The sequence below is a fragment of the Chiloscyllium punctatum genome, chromosome 12 (assembly GCF_047496795.1).
Source record: "Chiloscyllium punctatum isolate Juve2018m chromosome 12, sChiPun1.3, whole genome shotgun sequence".
NCBI classification, from domain to species: Eukaryota; Metazoa; Chordata; class Chondrichthyes; order Orectolobiformes; family Hemiscylliidae; genus Chiloscyllium; species Chiloscyllium punctatum.
The window spans coordinates 13,271,835-13,288,786 of NC_092750.1; the positions used below are offsets into that span (position 1 = coordinate 13,271,835).

At 44.8% G+C, this 16,952-nt stretch overlaps 1 protein-coding gene across 6 annotated transcripts in view; it reads right to left on the reverse strand.

Moving 5' to 3' along the window:
- LOC140483603 (semaphorin-3A-like) overlaps positions 1-16,952 on the reverse strand; it is a 413,310-nt gene that overhangs the window by 52,205 nt on the left and 344,153 nt on the right. For 3 of the 6 annotated variants that reach the window (XM_072581862.1, XM_072581860.1, XM_072581861.1), the window contains exons 5-7: positions 3,634-3,679; positions 2,732-2,793; positions 2,012-2,131 (exon numbers count right to left, since the gene is read on the reverse strand). In XM_072581862.1, coding sequence (XP_072437963.1) covers positions 2,012-2,131; positions 2,732-2,793; positions 3,634-3,679 — 228 coding nt within the window. Of the gene's footprint in view, positions 1-2,011; positions 2,132-2,731; positions 2,814-3,633; positions 3,680-16,952 lie in introns of all 6 variants that reach the window. The other 3 variants (XM_072581864.1, XM_072581865.1, XM_072581863.1) reach the window with 3 other exon arrangements.

A 16,952-nucleotide genomic window follows, 5' to 3' on the forward strand; every position in this document is an offset into this window, starting at 1 on the left:
AACTGCTGTGGTCTTCCAGCCCCACTAATCCAGAATCTGGTTTCCAGCATCTGCAGTCATTGTTTTTACCTCAAGGATTTTTAATTGCAGGCTATCTTGTTTTATTACTATGCTGGTTATGGGAACTATCGGGGTGCAAATTTAATGAATACTTTTCTGACCTGACAACAGTGACTCCAATTTGAGACGACTTCATTGTCTATAAAATGCTTTCAGACATGCAACAGTGGGAGCGATTGTATAAATGCAAGTTATTGCTTTTTTTAAGCAGAGCGTTAAACCAATTTTACAACTTAATTAACTACTCAGGCAGCATATTTCTGTGGTCAGACCAAAAATATTAATGGCAGTTACAGGCACGTTTGTTCGCTCAACATTATTCTGCCAAGGATAAGGAGACAGGTGAGTTGCGCAACTGACATTTGATGCACATAAAACAGGAGAGAGGAAGCTCAGATTCTGGCACCTGTCATCGGGCTGGTGAAAGGCAGAGGACATGTTTCTTTGCCTTCTGTCATCAACTTGATGACGGTTTGAGTGAACATCCAAGATACAAGCTGAAGTAAACAAATTGGAAGATGGGCACAGGTCATTCAGGTCAGTGTGAGTGGGAACAACAATAGGGCTGTCAAATAGAGCAGGATTAGAGGCAGTGACAGCGAATTGGGGTTAGGGCCGTCAGCGAAGGCCTAGGGTCAGCGGCTGTAGGATTAGGGCCCTTGAGAGTGGAACTCGAGGCATCAGGAATGTGGTCAGTGTCAGCAGGAGTGGGATTAGGGTCAGTAGGGGTGGGATTAGTGTCAGTGGCAGTGGGATTAGTGTCCGAAGAAGTGGGATTAGTGTCAGAGGAAGTGAGATTAGTGACAGAGGAAGTGGGATAAGGGTCAGCAGGATTAGGATTAAAGTCAGTAGGAGTGAAATTCATGTCAGTATGATTGGGATTAAAATCAGGGGGAATGAGATTATTGTTGGTGGGATTGGGATTAGTGTCAATGGGATTGAGTTTAGTGTCAGTGAGAGTGGGATTAGTGTTGGTGGGAGTGGGATTAGTGTCAGTGGGAGTGGGATTAGTGTCAATGGGAGTGGGATTAATGTCAATGGGAGTGGGATTAGTGTCAGTAGGAGTGAGATTAGTGTCAGTAGGAGTGAGATTAGTGTCAATGGGAGTGGGATTAGTGTCAATGGGAGTGGGATTTGGTTAGTGGATTCAAACCTAATATTGTTTTGTAACTGCACAACCTTTGAGACCACTTTGATTTATTGAGACTCACTGCGGGAATTCACTGGGCTCACTTTACAACTGAATCTGCGCAGCAGCCAAGAGGAGGAGCCAGCACTGCGATACCCTAAGGCCAAAATCTCCAAGATCAACAGTAAAGGAGCTGCCAACTGCAGCACATACACAATACAAACACATCTGCATGCAGGAATGGTGTGTGTGTGTGTGTGTGTGTGTGTGTCTGTGTGTGTGTGTGTGTGTGTGTGTGTGTGTGTGTGTGTGTGTGTGTGTGTGTGTGTGTGTGTGTGTGTGTGTGTGTGTGTGTGTGTGTGTACTCTCAAAACATTGATATACCACATACACACACACACTGCATATAATGCATATACTTATACACACATGTCTATACATACCACATGCTCACAGGTGGTTACTCCCCAGAACAGATATGGCCACATGTGTGGGGTTACACTGGGTACATTTTGTACGTCTTTTAAGCCATCGCTTTACACAGATTGCCTTGGTAACTGATGCCAAGTAGTAAAAGATACAACACTCTGGTGACACAATCGTCCCGATTATGGATGGCCTCAAGTCACAGACTAAAACCAAAACACTTTCTCCATCTCTTCTTTCTTTCTCCATTGTAGCCTTTCTACATCCCAATGAAGACTGGACCCAAGGGAGTTTTTCACATCACAGGAGCCTAGACAGATGCTGGAAACTCTTTTTTTTCCTTACACACACTCCCACTCACACCAACTAAAGCAAATAGCAGTGGACACCACTCACATCCCATTTGCTCCCCACTTCCAAGTAGGCGCAGACAGGGTGGAAAGCACCAGTCCCACAGGTATACAGATGGGTTCTGTTGAAGGGATGCAGCACCTTAATAAAGTTGGCACATTCCGCCTGTAACAGAAAGAGAAGACAGACATCGGGTGAATGGATGAGGTACCATGCATTTCAATCTCGTTGCAGAGAACCGTAAGAACACAGAACATAGAACATTATAGCACAGTACAGGCCCTTCGGCCCTCGATGTTGCGGTGACCAGTCATACCAATCTGAAGCCCATCTAACCTACACTATTCCATGTATGTCCATATGCTTGTCCAATGACGACTTAAACGTACTTAAAGTTGGAAAGTAAGAACTTCAGAATGGTCAGGAGCAGATCTACTCGCTCCTTGAACCTTCTCTAGAATCCAGTAAGATCACAGCTGCCTTACTTCACTCCATCCCACGGTGGCCAAAAACCTACCAATCATAGTCAAAGGTAATACAACGCAGATTGAGACCAGTCAGCCTATCAAACCTGTGCTAGATTTTTGAAGGCAGTATCCACTTCCTCCCACTGCCCTCCTCATTGCCCTACTAGTCCTTGCGCACCCCCTCCCACCCCCCATGCTTCAAGTCTGGCTTTCAAAAGCGCCGATCGTGTCTGCTTACACCATCCTTTTGAGCAGCACATCGCCGAGCACAGAAGCTGTCTGGGAAACCAAAACTCACCTCCTCTCCCCTTCTGCTTCTTTTGTCAATTATCTCCCATCTATATCCTCGAGTTACCAAGCCTGCAGTCAGTGGGAACAGACTTACAAAAATAAACAGTAACAGAAATCCATTTGGTTTCTGGAATATTTAATCAAGATAAGATTGTCCCGCATTTCGGTTGCATCACACAAGTCTAACAGATAAACACGAGTTTAGTTAAAAGCAGTCCATGACTGAGAGAATCTCATGCGGAACGGGGATTTGATCTGCACTGAATTTGCTTCTACATGGTATAATGTTGATGTCATTGAAATCTAAAACTCATTTTTGTCCCATTCGTTGGCATGTTACGTAAGTGGGGTTAAAAAGTGTGGTGCTGGAAAAGCACAGCCGGTCAGGCAGCGTCCGAGGAGCAGGAGAATCGATGTTTCAAGCATAAGCTCTTCATCAGGAATGAGGGGGTAGCCTAAGTTGGCTGAGAGATAAATGGGAGAGGGGTGGGGCTGGCTGCAAGGTAACTGGGAATGCAATAGGTAGGTGATGGTGGGGGTGAAAATGATAGGTTGGAGGGGAAGGTGAAATATATAGGTGGGAGTTCAAGGGTGCAGTGTTGAGTTGGAGGGTTGGATCTGGGATGGGGGGGGAATGAGGAAACATGTTACATAAGCCTCAATATCATTGAATCCCTACAGAATCCCTACAATGTGGAAACAGGCCCTTCAGCCCAAGAGCTCCACACTGACCCCCTGAAGAATAACCCACCCAGACCCATTTCCCGGCCCTTTTACTCTACATTTCCACTGACTAATGTACTAAACCTACACAGCCCTAAACACTAGGGGCAATTCAGCATGGCCAATTCACCCTAACCTGCACATCTTTGGAGACAGGATGGCAGAATTTTCTGTTCATGTACTTACAATGATGACTTACTCCCTCCTTTGATGGAGATAGGGTTACTGGCATCTACAGGATGTGAGTAAAGAGTGAAATGGAAGACAGTTAGTGATCAAAGTGATTGACAGCGGGTCGCCTGATTGACAGCTTGTTCAGCAGAGTAGACATATATCTCCTAACACCACTGGTGCACTACATTAGCCAAGTCATCCTGCAACAGCTGCAACTTCCACTGTGTAAAGGACAAGATGCATGGCAAACACCGCTTCCTTCAAATTTTCAAAGAAAGGTCAAAAGCTGGGGATGTTTGCAGAAGACTACACAATGTTCAGAAGCATTCGCGAATCCTCAGACTCTGAAGCAGCCCATGTCCAAATGGAGCGAGAGCTGGACAGATGTTAGCTGGCAACTGTCACGTGGCTCACAGGTGGAAGGCAACAACCATCTCGAACCAGAGAGACTTTAACCATCACCCTTTGATAGTCAATACAACATCATCATTGAACCCCAATCATCAACATCTCGGTGATTACCAATGACCAAAATCTGAAGTGGATTGGCCACCTAAGTATTGTGGCTACAAAAGCAGATCAGAACGAGGAATCCTGTGGCGATTAACTTAGTCCTCCTGCCTCCCCAACATCTACAAGGCACAGGTCAGCAGTGTGATGGAATATTCTCCACTTGCTTGGATGGGGGTAGCTCCAACAACACTCAAGAAGTTTGGCACCAACAAGGACAAAGTAGCTCACCTGATTGGCACCACATCCAAAAATATTCACTCCTTCCATCACCGACACTCAATAGCAGCTTCAGATACCCTGATTTTGTATTTAGATTTGATTAGATTCTCTACAGTGTGGAAACAGGCCATTTGGCCCAACAAGTCCACACCGACCCGCTGAAGAGAAACCCACCCAGACCCATTTCCTTCTGATTAATGTACCTGACCCTATGAGCAATTAGCATGGCCAATTCACCTAACTGTGAGCACCCGAAGGAAACCCACGCAGACATGGGGAGAATGTGCAAACTCTACACAGGCAGTCGCTCGAGGCTGGAATCGAACCCAGCTCCCTGGTGCTGTGAGACACCGTGCTGCCGCTTTTTAAGTAATAGACCTTAGTCTATAAGGACTTGAAGCAGGCCATTTTGCCCAGTGAATTTACTCACCAGTCAATGAGATTAAGAATGATCTGATGAATCTCCCAAGTTCATCACCTTGAGGAATGACCAATGAATTAACAATGAACAAGGTCAACCAGACCTCGACAATTCTGTATGAAAGGGTTAATAATTACAACTAGTTTTTTTTTCCCATTTCTCTCATAGGAAAGAAAACGATTGGAATCTTGGAACCTAATCCCCAAAACATGGATAAATACAGGAATGCCATGCAATAAATATGGAATTTGACTTTAGTCAGCCCGAAGACCCGTTGATAATTGTCATGACATGGTTCAAACGTGCTACAGAAAGCAGTGAGTTAACTTGGCTATAAATGCAAGTTCACTCTCAGGATTAAAATTCCATGAAAACTGACTACATTGCCAATATGCTGGAATCATATTCTTGGGAATTTTGCACTCATTTGGGTCAAAGATGTTAGCAAAAGGGATTAGGAGTGAAATAAAGAGGGAATTGACAGTTCTTTTCTCAGCTCAGGACATTTGAGTTTAAATACTTATATTTGTCACAAAAGGGTCTGAATTCTTTACTGCAGGTCAATCCGATGCCCTGATGTTTTCTGCCAGGGAACTGGTGGTGGGTATATGTGTGGCAGATTGGGTGTGAAACCCCTCTTCTGGTACCTTCTCCCACCCATCTTGGAACCTTAATATTAAATCCCTAAACTCTGCTTCCCCTCCAGACTTGTCAAGTGTTGTCACCTACTCCTATTCAGGTTTCAGCCTTCCAGTGTTTTGCATCTTCCTGCCATCTCATTGGTGAGGGCGGATTGACATCTTTCATTCAATTTTATGCTTTGATACTGATCGGGTTTAATCATGCTTTTTGAAAACGTGTTTAGGATTGATAGTTCGGATCTGCTGAAAGGGAGCAGTGAAGGTGAGGTGGGAGGAGAGCAGGTTCATGTGGAGCGTGACAAGGTGACATGCGCCAATTTGTTTAGCTCTTCCTTCTCGAGTTGTGGGCCAGACTTTATTCCCCATCTCCAGCTGTCTTTGAGAAGGTGGTGGTGCACTGCCTTCTTGAACTGCTGTGGTCCATCAAGGGTGGGTACACCCAGTGCTCATAAAGAAGGAGTTCCAGGATTTTGACCCAGTGACAGTGAAGGAACAGTGATATATTTTCAAGTCAGGGTGGTGAGTGCCTTGGAGGGGACTTTGCAGCCGGTGGTCTTTCCATGCATCTGCTTGTCTTTATAGATGGTAGGGATCACAGGATTGGAAGATGCTGTCAAAGGAGCCTTGGGGAGTTGCCACAGTGCATCTGGTAGACAGTAGACACTATTGTCACTGGGTGAACGGGAGGACTGCAGATGCTGGAGATTAGAGTCAAGAGTGTGGTGCTGGAAAAGCACAGCAGGTCAGGCAGCATCCTTGGATGTGCTTTTCCACCACCATACTCTCAACATTACTGCCACTGGGTATTGGCGGTGGAGGAAGTGAATATGGAAGATAATAGTTACGGTGACAATCATGCAGACTACCTCATCTTTGATGGTGTTGAGCTTCTTGAGTGTTGTTAGACCTGCATCTATCCAGGTAAACAGGGAGCACTGCATCACTCTTTAGATTTTTGCCTGGAGCTGAATACTTTGCTGTATATTCTCTTAGCTTTAATTGAATCTTCCAGCATTGGTTTTAATGCTGGCTTTTACCCAGTTAACCCCTAAAACAATACAGACATCAGTGGACAGTTGATCCTATCAGAATCATAACTGGTAGGTTAGGTTATAGCTGCTTCCCACTGGAGTAACTTGAAGTCATCTCTCTCCAGTTGTGCTAGATTAATACTTAAAATACTCACCTGATGGTCAACCCAGAGAAACAGAGCCCAGATCAGTCTCAGAGAATTAATGCAAGACCAAAGGGAGACTGATGTTATACAACAGTGCAAATCCTTCTGGATAGATGTATCGCTGGTGTGATCCATCAAAAAAGCAGCCCACATGAGAAGTGCATGAATTAAAACTATTTCCTCTTGAATGAAAACCTTTGATACTTTGCATTTAGATCGTGAGGGTGTTTTAGTGAAAAACAGGATGGTTGGCATATTTGTGGAAGTGGTGCAAAGGCCACTGCTCTTGGAGGTCTTTGCAGAAGCAAGAGCTCCTTCAGGCAGGTCCACGCTACATGAACTAACGCTTGGCTGCACCTCATTCTGGCTTGGAATGTGAATGTGCCCCTATCTCTCTTCTTCACATGCCCGCAACTGTGTGTGTTTTTAATCAGGAATTGAAAGAAATAAACATGCCAATCGGGAGAGCAGTTAGTACATGAGACCTGCCAGCCAAAGGGAACGTGTACAGGTATAGAATCCCTACAGTGTGGAAACAGGCCCTTCGTCCCAACAAGTCCACACCGACCCTCCGAAGAGTACCCCACTCAAACCCAATCCTCATTACTCTACAATTACTCCTGACTAATGCACCTAACCAACACATCCCTGAACACGATAGGCAATTTAGCCAATTCACCTAACCTGCACATCTTTGGATTGTGGGAGGAAACCCACGCAGACACGGGGACAATGTGCACACTCCACATGCAACATGCAACCTGGTTCCCTGTCACTGTGAGGCAGCGGTGCCAACCACTCAGCCACAGTGCCATCCCCGGTGTTTACGGAGAAGCTTGGCAAACACATGACGGGGGATGGAATAGCAATGGGGCAGGGTGAAGATTTTTAATTTACTCTTTTATGTGACCTGGGTGTCGCAAGTAAGGCCAACATTTGTCAGCCACCTCTAACTGCCCTTGAATTGTGTGGCTTGCTTGATCTTGTCAGGGAGCTGTTAGAATCAACCACATTGCAGTAGGTCTGGGTGTAAGTTGCCAAAGTGGTGAGGATGTGGGCTACAAATGACATACAGAGGTAGAGCTGAGGTTAAGAGCTGTTTCAGTCAGGAATGTGGCTTTCAAAAGGGAGTGATCATTACCTCACAAACAAAATCAGAAATTGCTGGAAAAATTGAGAGGTTAACAGGCTAGGACTGTTTTCCCCGGAATGTTGGAGGCTGAGGGGTGACCTTATAAAGGTTTATAAAATCGTGAGGAGCATGGTTAGGATAAATAGACAAAGTCTTTTTCCTGGGAGTCCAGACTAGAGGGCATAGGTTCAGGGTAAGAGGGGAAAGATATTAAAGAGACCTAAGGGGCAACTTTTTCACACAGAGGGTGGTACGGATATGGAATGCCAGAGGAAATGGTGGAGGTTAGTACAATTACAACACTTAAGAGGCATATGGATGGGTATATGAATAGGAAGGGTTTGGAGGGATATGGGCTGGGTGCCGGCAGGTGGGACCAGATTGGGTTGGGATATCTGGTCGGCATGGACGGGTTAGACCGAAGGGTCTGTTTCCATGCTGTACACCTCTATGACTCTAGGTCTGGTGAGGAAAGGTGTGGAGAGAAAGCAGCGTTAACATGCAGAACAGAAGAAGGGCCACTGGACCCAAAATGTTAACCCAGCATCAGCACAGATGCTGCCACCTGCCAAGTTTTTCCAGCAATTTCTGATTTTGTTTCTGATTTCCAGTATCCGCAGTTCTTTGGGGTTTTTTTTTTGTTGTTCAGTCATTAGCTCATGCCTTAGACCTGTAAGCACACATGGCTATCAAAGAGATCGCCAGAGCATATTGCAATTTGGGTGTGGGGGGCACATAAATGGGCACAAGGAGCTCGTTGGCTTCCAAGGAGCAAGCCTTGTATCAGCGATGCAATGTCTTCTGATGTCTAGCAAAGGTTTTCTCTCCAAAGGGAGAGACAGAATACTGCCAAACACCTCGGTCTGCACCTGTTTTGACAACATTAAACTGAGGCCACATCTGTGTTAAGAGTGTGTTAGCTTTATTGCTGAGGTACACAAGTGAAGAGCTAGTTAATTAAGAATCTGGAGCATTTACAAAGAGAAACTGCTAGACTGCAAAATGGTGGGAATTGGAGATAGGAAACAGACATATGCAATCATAGAATCCCACAATGTGGAAGCAGGCCATTCAGCCCAGTGAGTCCACACCAATCCTCCAAAGAGCATCCTTCCCAGAGCCATCGTCCCCTATCCAATCCATCTAACCCTACATTTTCCATGGCCAACCTACCCTTAACCTGCTCATCTTTGGACCCGTGGGAGGAAACCAGAGCACCCAGAGGAAACCAACACAGACACAGGGAGAATGTGCAAACTGCACACAGACAGTCACCTGAGGGTGGAAAAGAACCAATCCCTGGCACTGAGAGGTAGCAGTGTTAGCTGTATTCTGTAAATTAACCCATGATCAGGAAAGGTAATGTGGGATTCATTTACTAGTCTATCCTCTCAGATTGGGTGGGGAAGTGGTCAGTTAGCTGGTTTGCAATACAGAGTGATACTAATAGTTGTTGTGGTTCTGTTCTGTGATACTAATAGTGTTGCCTTAAAGCCTGCACCATCTGATGTTAGTATGAAAGGCTCTCCTACAATCGCTCACTCTCACCTGAGAGATGGTGAACCCTCAGGTAAAACCACCACCAGTTATCTCTCTCTAATGACATAGCAGCCTCATGGTCTGGTAAGACAATGGTAATATTACCTCTTACCTCTTAGGTAAGTGTATAAGATCCCAGGGCACTGTTTCAAGGATGACAATGGGTGTACACCACATGTTCTAGCTAATATCAACTCCACACGCTGATTTGTTCATCATCACATCTCTGTTGGTGGGGAATTGCAGTTTGCAATCAGACGGTTGTGTTTCCTGTAATACACCAGTGACACGACCCACCAGGATAGAAGGATGAGCCATCAGCTCCCTACAGGAACTCAATCTGGAGTTCGCTCTTTAAAGATCTCCACCGCTCCAGCAACACCACCGCACCCCTCCATAGTGTTTCCTTTAACACCATGGATGGAAAGGTACGCTCTCCACTTGCCACAGTGAGCGCTCAAGAAACTCAACGGCAGTTCGCCCAATTGATGCTAGTGAAGCGGTTACCAATATCAAATCCCCTCCCCTCCCCACACTGCCCAACCCCAGCGATCCCCCACCCCACTACCACTACCACCACTAGTGTATAATGGCTCCAATGTATATTATCCTAGGTTCAACGATAACCAGCAATCTGTCCTGGTCCACCCACGCTGATGTGACGGTCAAAAAAAACACAACAATGCCTCTATTTTCACAGGAGGCTAAGGAAGTTCAGCTTGTCCAAAAAGACTCTTACCAACTTTTATAGATGCACCATAGAAAGGATCCTATCTGGATGCAGCCACTATCTGGCTTGGTATGGCAAATACTCTGCCCAGGACTGTAAGAAATTAGAACACATTCTGGATTAGTGGTGCTGGAAGAGCACAGCAGTTCAGGCAGCATCCAAGGAGCTTCGAAATCGACGTTTCAGGCAAAAGCCCTTCATCAGGAATAAAAAGTTTTTTCTAAAAAGCCCGAAAAAAAATGCTTTTTATTCCTGAATAAGGGCTTTTGCCCGAAACGTCGATTTCGAAGCTACTTGGATGCTGCCTGAACTGCTGTGCTCTTCCAGCACCACTAATCCAGAATCTGGTTTCCAGCATCTGCAGTCATTGTTTTTAACTCTTAGAAATTAGAACACAGTCCAGTCCATCACACAAACCAGCCTTCCATCCATTGACTCCATCTACACTTCCCACTGTCTCAAAAAGGCACTAACATCATCAATTACCCCTCCCACCCCAATTATAATCTCTTCTGTTCGGCAGAAGATACAAAAGCTTAAACACGCACCAACAGGTTCAAGAACAGCTTCTTCCCCACTGTTATTAGTCTGATGAATAGACCTCCTAAATTTTAAATTGAATGTTGTTCTCACTCCTTGTGTACCTTCCCTGCAGCTGTAGCATTGTATTCCTCGCTCTGTCCTATTACCCTAATGCACTTTGTACAGTATGATCTGCGCACAGAACAAAACCTTTCCACTGTATCTAGATACTTGTGACATTAATAAACCAAATCAAATATCCACACCAGTCAGAGGCCCTTTAGTGATACCTTTAAAAACCAAGAGCTCAACCACAAGAGGACAAGGGTAGCATGGTGAGGGAGCACCAACAACTCCAGGTTCTCCTCGGATTCCAACATCATCCTCACTTGAGTAACCAGGTTTTGGTCGCAGGTCCCAACATCACCTTTGATGCTGAACCACATTAGATTTGATCATCGCTCCCGGAAAATGCATTAGGGTACCGTACACATTTTACAAGGTGCTACATGAATGCAAGTGTCTGTTGCTGGGGGAACAGCGGGCAGCATCCTCTATTGCATGATGTAACATTGCTCCCACAGCCAATATCTCAGTGAACAGATTAACCAGTTGTTCCTTGCACTGCCCCAACCTGAAATGACCATGACTTTTACTGCAACACTTCCCACTCCCGTGAACAATGCACAGCGTCTATTTCCTATTTTGATAGGAACACAGTCATTTGTGAAATCCCAGTTGACGGGTTTTAGGAATTTCTACCCAGTCATTCACAAAGCAATGATGCTCCAGGCCCCGGTGGAACATTTATAAACTGCCAACAGTGCTCGTGGGTTCTCAGCTCACCCACTGATGAGCTGCATTCCTGCGTAAGGATACAATTCCATTTACAGCAAATTCCTTCATAATGATAATTATCCCAGCCAATGACACAGCCTCAAGCACCCTTTATTATTCCACTTCTCAATCACACAAACATTAACCTAAAATTGATGGCTCAACACTTCAGCTAAAATAGCAGAGAAGAGTTTTTTTTTCATATATTCACTCATAAGCTAAGACAACATTTATTGGCCACCCTTAATGTCCCAGGTGAAAGTTCAGTGTCAGCCTGTGGGTCTGGAGTCACATGCAGGCCAGACCAGGTTAGGATGTCACACTTCCTTCTCCAAAGTGAGCAAGATGGGATTTTCCTGGCAATCTACAATGGGTCACAGTCATCATTAAACTCATAATTCACGTTTTCTTTTTAAAAACATTGAACTTAATTTCCACCATCTGGGATTTGAACTTAGATCCCCAGTAGCACTACCTGGAACACTAATCTAGTGATTAATACCACTCGGTTATCATCTCGCCCCTGCTCATACGTTGTATTAGCAGCAGATTTGATGGGCCAAATGACCACTTCTGCTCCCATATCTTATGGGCATTGCATCTCCCTTCGCATGGAATCCCTACAGTGTGGAAGCAGGCCATTCAGCCCATTGAAGCCACACCAACCCCGTGAAAGACAGCCCACTCAGTAACCCCCACCACCATAACCTGTATTTCCCATGGCTGATCCACCTAGCCTGCACACCCCTGAACACTAAGAACAATTTAGCATGGCCAATCCACCTAATCAGTATGCCTTTGGATTGTGGGAGGAAACCCATGCAGACACGGGGAGAACGTGCAAACTCCACACAGACAGTCACCCGAGGGAGGAATCGAACCTGGGTCCCTGGTGCTGAGCCACTGGGCTAACCAGCATCACTAACAGCATACTGGATTAGTGGTGCTGGAAGAGCACAGCAGTTCAGGCAGCATCCAACGAGCAGCGAAATCGACGTTTCCTGATGAAGGGCTTTTGCCCGAAACGTCGATTTCGCTGCTCCTTGGATGCTGCCTGAACTGCTGTGCTCTTCCAGCACCACTAATCCAGTATTTGGTTTTCAGCATCTGCAGTCATTGTTTTTACCTCACTAACAGCATGCCCATCTTTGAATATATTTTGAGTCTAATTCTATGGCAGTCAGTGGGGGGAATTGGAGGATGCTAAAAGGAAGATGTGTTTAAATGCTGATGTTAAAAGGACGTTTGCTCCCTTACTCTAGGATTGAGAGAGAAAGATTAGCAATGGGAACCACTGGGCCTGTGATGAATTATTAGTGATAGTGGGTACTGTACATGGAGATTGAATTACTCCAACAGCTTGCAACATGCAAACATGTTCCCCATCATAAAATTGCCCGCCATAAAATCTGATCCATCTGAAGTCCACAGGGTGGAGCAGCAGATACTTGAGAAGGAGTAGTGGAGCTTAGACTCCAGCTCATCAACAGGTGAGCTGAGAACCCACGAGTACTGTTGGCAGTTTATAAATGTTCCACGCTGTCCTCGGAGCATCATTGCTTTGTGAATGACTGGGCAGGAATTCCTAAAACTCAGCAACTGGGATTTCACAAAGAACTGTGTCCCTATCAAAATAGGAAAAAGACGCTGTGCATTGTGCATGGGAACAGGGAAGTGTTGCGGTAAATGTCATGGTCATCTCAGGTTGGGGCAGTGCAGGGGAGCAACAGGTTAATCTGTTCACCGCAGTATTAGCTGTGGGAGAAATGATACTGAGTGCAATAGAGGGGGCTGCCTGCTCTTCCCCAAGCAACAGGCATTTGCATTCATGTAGCACCTTTTTTAAATGTGTACGTACTTCCCGTCAACAATGATGGAACCAAATTTAACGCTGAGCCACCTTAGATGTTGGGGCAGATTCTCAAAGGCTTGTGCAAAAGGATGCATGACCCAGTGAGGTGGGAAGATACAGAACTGGGGCTTGGGTCAGAAGGTCATACAGCATGGAAACAGACCCTTCGGCCCAACTCCTCCATGTTGACCAGCTTTCCTAGAATTTCCTGGAATTCTTGGGTGGAGTTCTAAGACTTCTTAGGAGCTTTAGAAATGATACTGAAAGACAACAAACTCACAGAAGGCACCCAGCAAACTATCAGACAGACAGTCGCACCAACATTAAACAGGAAAAGGGAAGGAGACACACTCAATACACAAGAAAGGAAAGTACTAGAAGGACTCAAAAAGATAACATTGCTATCCTACCTGCAGATAAAGGACACATGACAGTCATCTTAAAATCAAAGAGACTACATTGAGGATGTGAACGCACTGCTTGCAGATACCAACACTTACCAACATGCAACGATAGACCCATCCCCACTAGATAACAGAATCACAGCCCTACTCTAAAAACTTCAGAAATCTGGAGAAATAAATAAGACGGACTTCTAAACAATGAAACCAGATGGATCCAACACACCATGCTTCTATAGATTATCCAAAATTCACAAACTAGGAGACCCCTCAGCCCCATAGTCTCACTACCTGGAACACCAACTTACAGACTGGCCAAGGAGCTACACCAAAGACTAAAACACTTAGTAGAAGACTCACATCACTCCATCCACTCCACCCAAGAATTCATGAAGACACCAAGACAGAAGAGGATGAAATAATGGATTCCTTTGACGTAATAGCCCTGTTCACACCCATCAACATCAACCTGGCCAAGGTAACACTGACTACATTATTCAAAGAACCAAAGACACATACACCTAACACCACCAACTTCATGAGCAAGGACCATGTCGTCAAGCTAGTGGACCTATGTCCTTACCACCCACTTCACCTTCAATAATAAAACCTACAGACAAATCAAAGGAACAGCCTTGGGATCTCCGATATCAGGGTTCTTAGCACAGGCAGTAATGCAGAGACTTGAGCAAACAGCTCTGCCAACCATCCAACCCAAACTCTGAGTCCGCTTCATGGATAATACCTTTGTCATCACTAAATGAAACAAATTAGAGGAAACCTTCAAGACCATCAATAATACCCTTACTGGCATAAAATTCACTAAAGAGGGGGAAAACAACAATAAATTCCCATTCCTAGATGTCGCAGTAGACTGAACAGCCAATGAAGAACTTCAAACCAGCATCTACAGGAAAACAACACATACGGACCAAATTACTGAACTACAGAAGCAGTCACCCCAACATCCACAAATGAAGCTGCATTAGAACTTTATTTCAACGAGTCACCACACACGGCAGCACAGAGGAACTACACAGAGCAGAGGAAAATCACCTATACCGTGTATTCAAAAAAAGAATGGGTACCCAACGAACACAGTCTGCCGATTTCTCAGCAACAAACTCAAACAAGCAGACTAAACACGTCCAGAAACCCTAGCCACTCTCCCCTACATCAAAGACATCTCTGAAATGACTGCCAGACTACTCAGACCTCTTGGTATCTTGGTAGCCCACAAACCCACTAACACACTAAAACAGCAACTAATGAACTTGAAAGACCCTATACAGGCAACAAGCAAAACTAATGTCATTTACAAAATACCTCACAAGAACTGTAACAAACACTACATTGGACAAACAAGCAAGCAACTAGCCACCAGTAAACATGAACATCAATTAGCCACAAAAAGACATGACCCACTCTCACTATTATCTTTACACACAGATAAGGAAGGACACTACTTTGACTGTGACAACACATCCATCCTAGGACAAGCTAAGTAGAGACACGGGCAAGAATTCCCAGAAGTATGACATTCCAACCAAAACTCTATCAACACACACACACACGGATCCCATTTACCACCGCCTAAGAAAAAGAACCAGAAATGACATCACCACAGGACATGACATCACTGTGGGAAATGATGTCACCAACACAAGGAAATCTAAACACATAAATAAAAAGCGGGCCTTACCATCAGTGTTTTATCCAGAAGCTCACTAATGATGTTACCTGGTATGGTGACAAAACGTCTAAAACTGAACCTTTCGGCTCAGCCATCAAACCTACATCCAGAACCTCAACCTGAGCTACAAATCTTCTCGAAAACTTGCCAACCTTAAGTTATCTCGAGAAAGTGACTTAAAAGAAGTTCTGGGATTTAGATATTAATGAACTGAAACCTGCAACCCATTCTAAAAGATGAAAGACTTAACAACAATCCAGGTTTGTTCAATATATCATTTCAGTTGAATGACACTGTAATCTTTTGCGATAGATTCTGTGTCTTATGGTCCTGCTCTACAGCTACCTGATGAAGGAGCAGCGCATGCTTTCTGCCCTGCTTTATTCCTTTCGATTTGTATGAAAATATATTTGAGAACTTTGAGTGTTGACAGCATAACTATCGTCAAGACAACTTCCAAGTGGGATCCATGCCCCTGTCTGCAGTAAAACACTCTGTTCAATTGTTCTCATAAGCCAACTTTATAGAGATGTAATGGGATGGAATTAAGAGCTGAGCATAGAGTGATCATTACACAGTGTGTACTGTAAGACAACATCAATAAATTAAACAGAGCCCCGTTCAGTACAGCAGTGCCTAATGCTCACAAACAAGGTTTTATGTAACTCATCAGATTTCACTCGGCTCTGTGGACTATTCTCAACTTCATACTCTCTCAGTCCTGGTCAGGGACAGCTGTGATCAGTAGGTTTTTGTTTATCATGGTTGGATTGCCGGGTAGAGAGCAAAGAAAATGTTAAACCTTGCTGGTGCTGGGGTACTTTCAAACACACTCATCTCTCAGGAACAGGAAGTGAAGCCCAACCCTTAGGATGGACCAGTGGCTCACGGTAACTGTGGCTCAGTGGGTGACACTCTGGCCTTTATAGCAGAGTGTGTGGGTTTGTGTCCCACTCCAGAATGGAGTCTAATACTTGGCACAGACATGAGGGAGTGTCGGGGGTGCCACCTTTGAGGTGAAATATTAAAGTGAAGTCCTGCCTGCCTACTCAGGCAAACATAAAAGATGATAATTGTCTAAAGAGCCACAGGAGAATCATCTCAAGTGTATGTGTCAACCACCATCACTAACGCAGGTTAGCTGGTCATTATTTAATTGCTAAATGTGAGGGCGTTCACATGCAAATTGACTACTGCAGTTTCCCCCCTTACAACAGAAAATACGTTTCAAAGGACACTTTGTTGACTGTGGAGTACTTTGGGACATTCTGAAATAATGAACTGTGTTACATAAATGACATATTTCACTGAACTCACTATACTGTTAGGTAAAAACAATGACTGCAGATGCTGAAAACCAAATACTGGATTAGTGGTGATGGAAGAGCACAGCAGTTCAGGCAGCATCCAACGAGCAACGAAATCGACGTTTCGGGCAAAAGCCCTTCATCAGTTAACCTATAATGCTCCAATGATAGGACATCTCCAGTTCATACTCAGAAAATACACAAATACAAATCTAAAGCAAGGAACAGGGCGTAGGGTAACTTACAAGTCTGCGCAGTCATCAAAGAACCTCAAAAGCCAGAGACACATGTTAGAGTTTCAGATAGAATCCTACAGCGCGGAAGGAGGCTATTCAGCCCATCGAGTC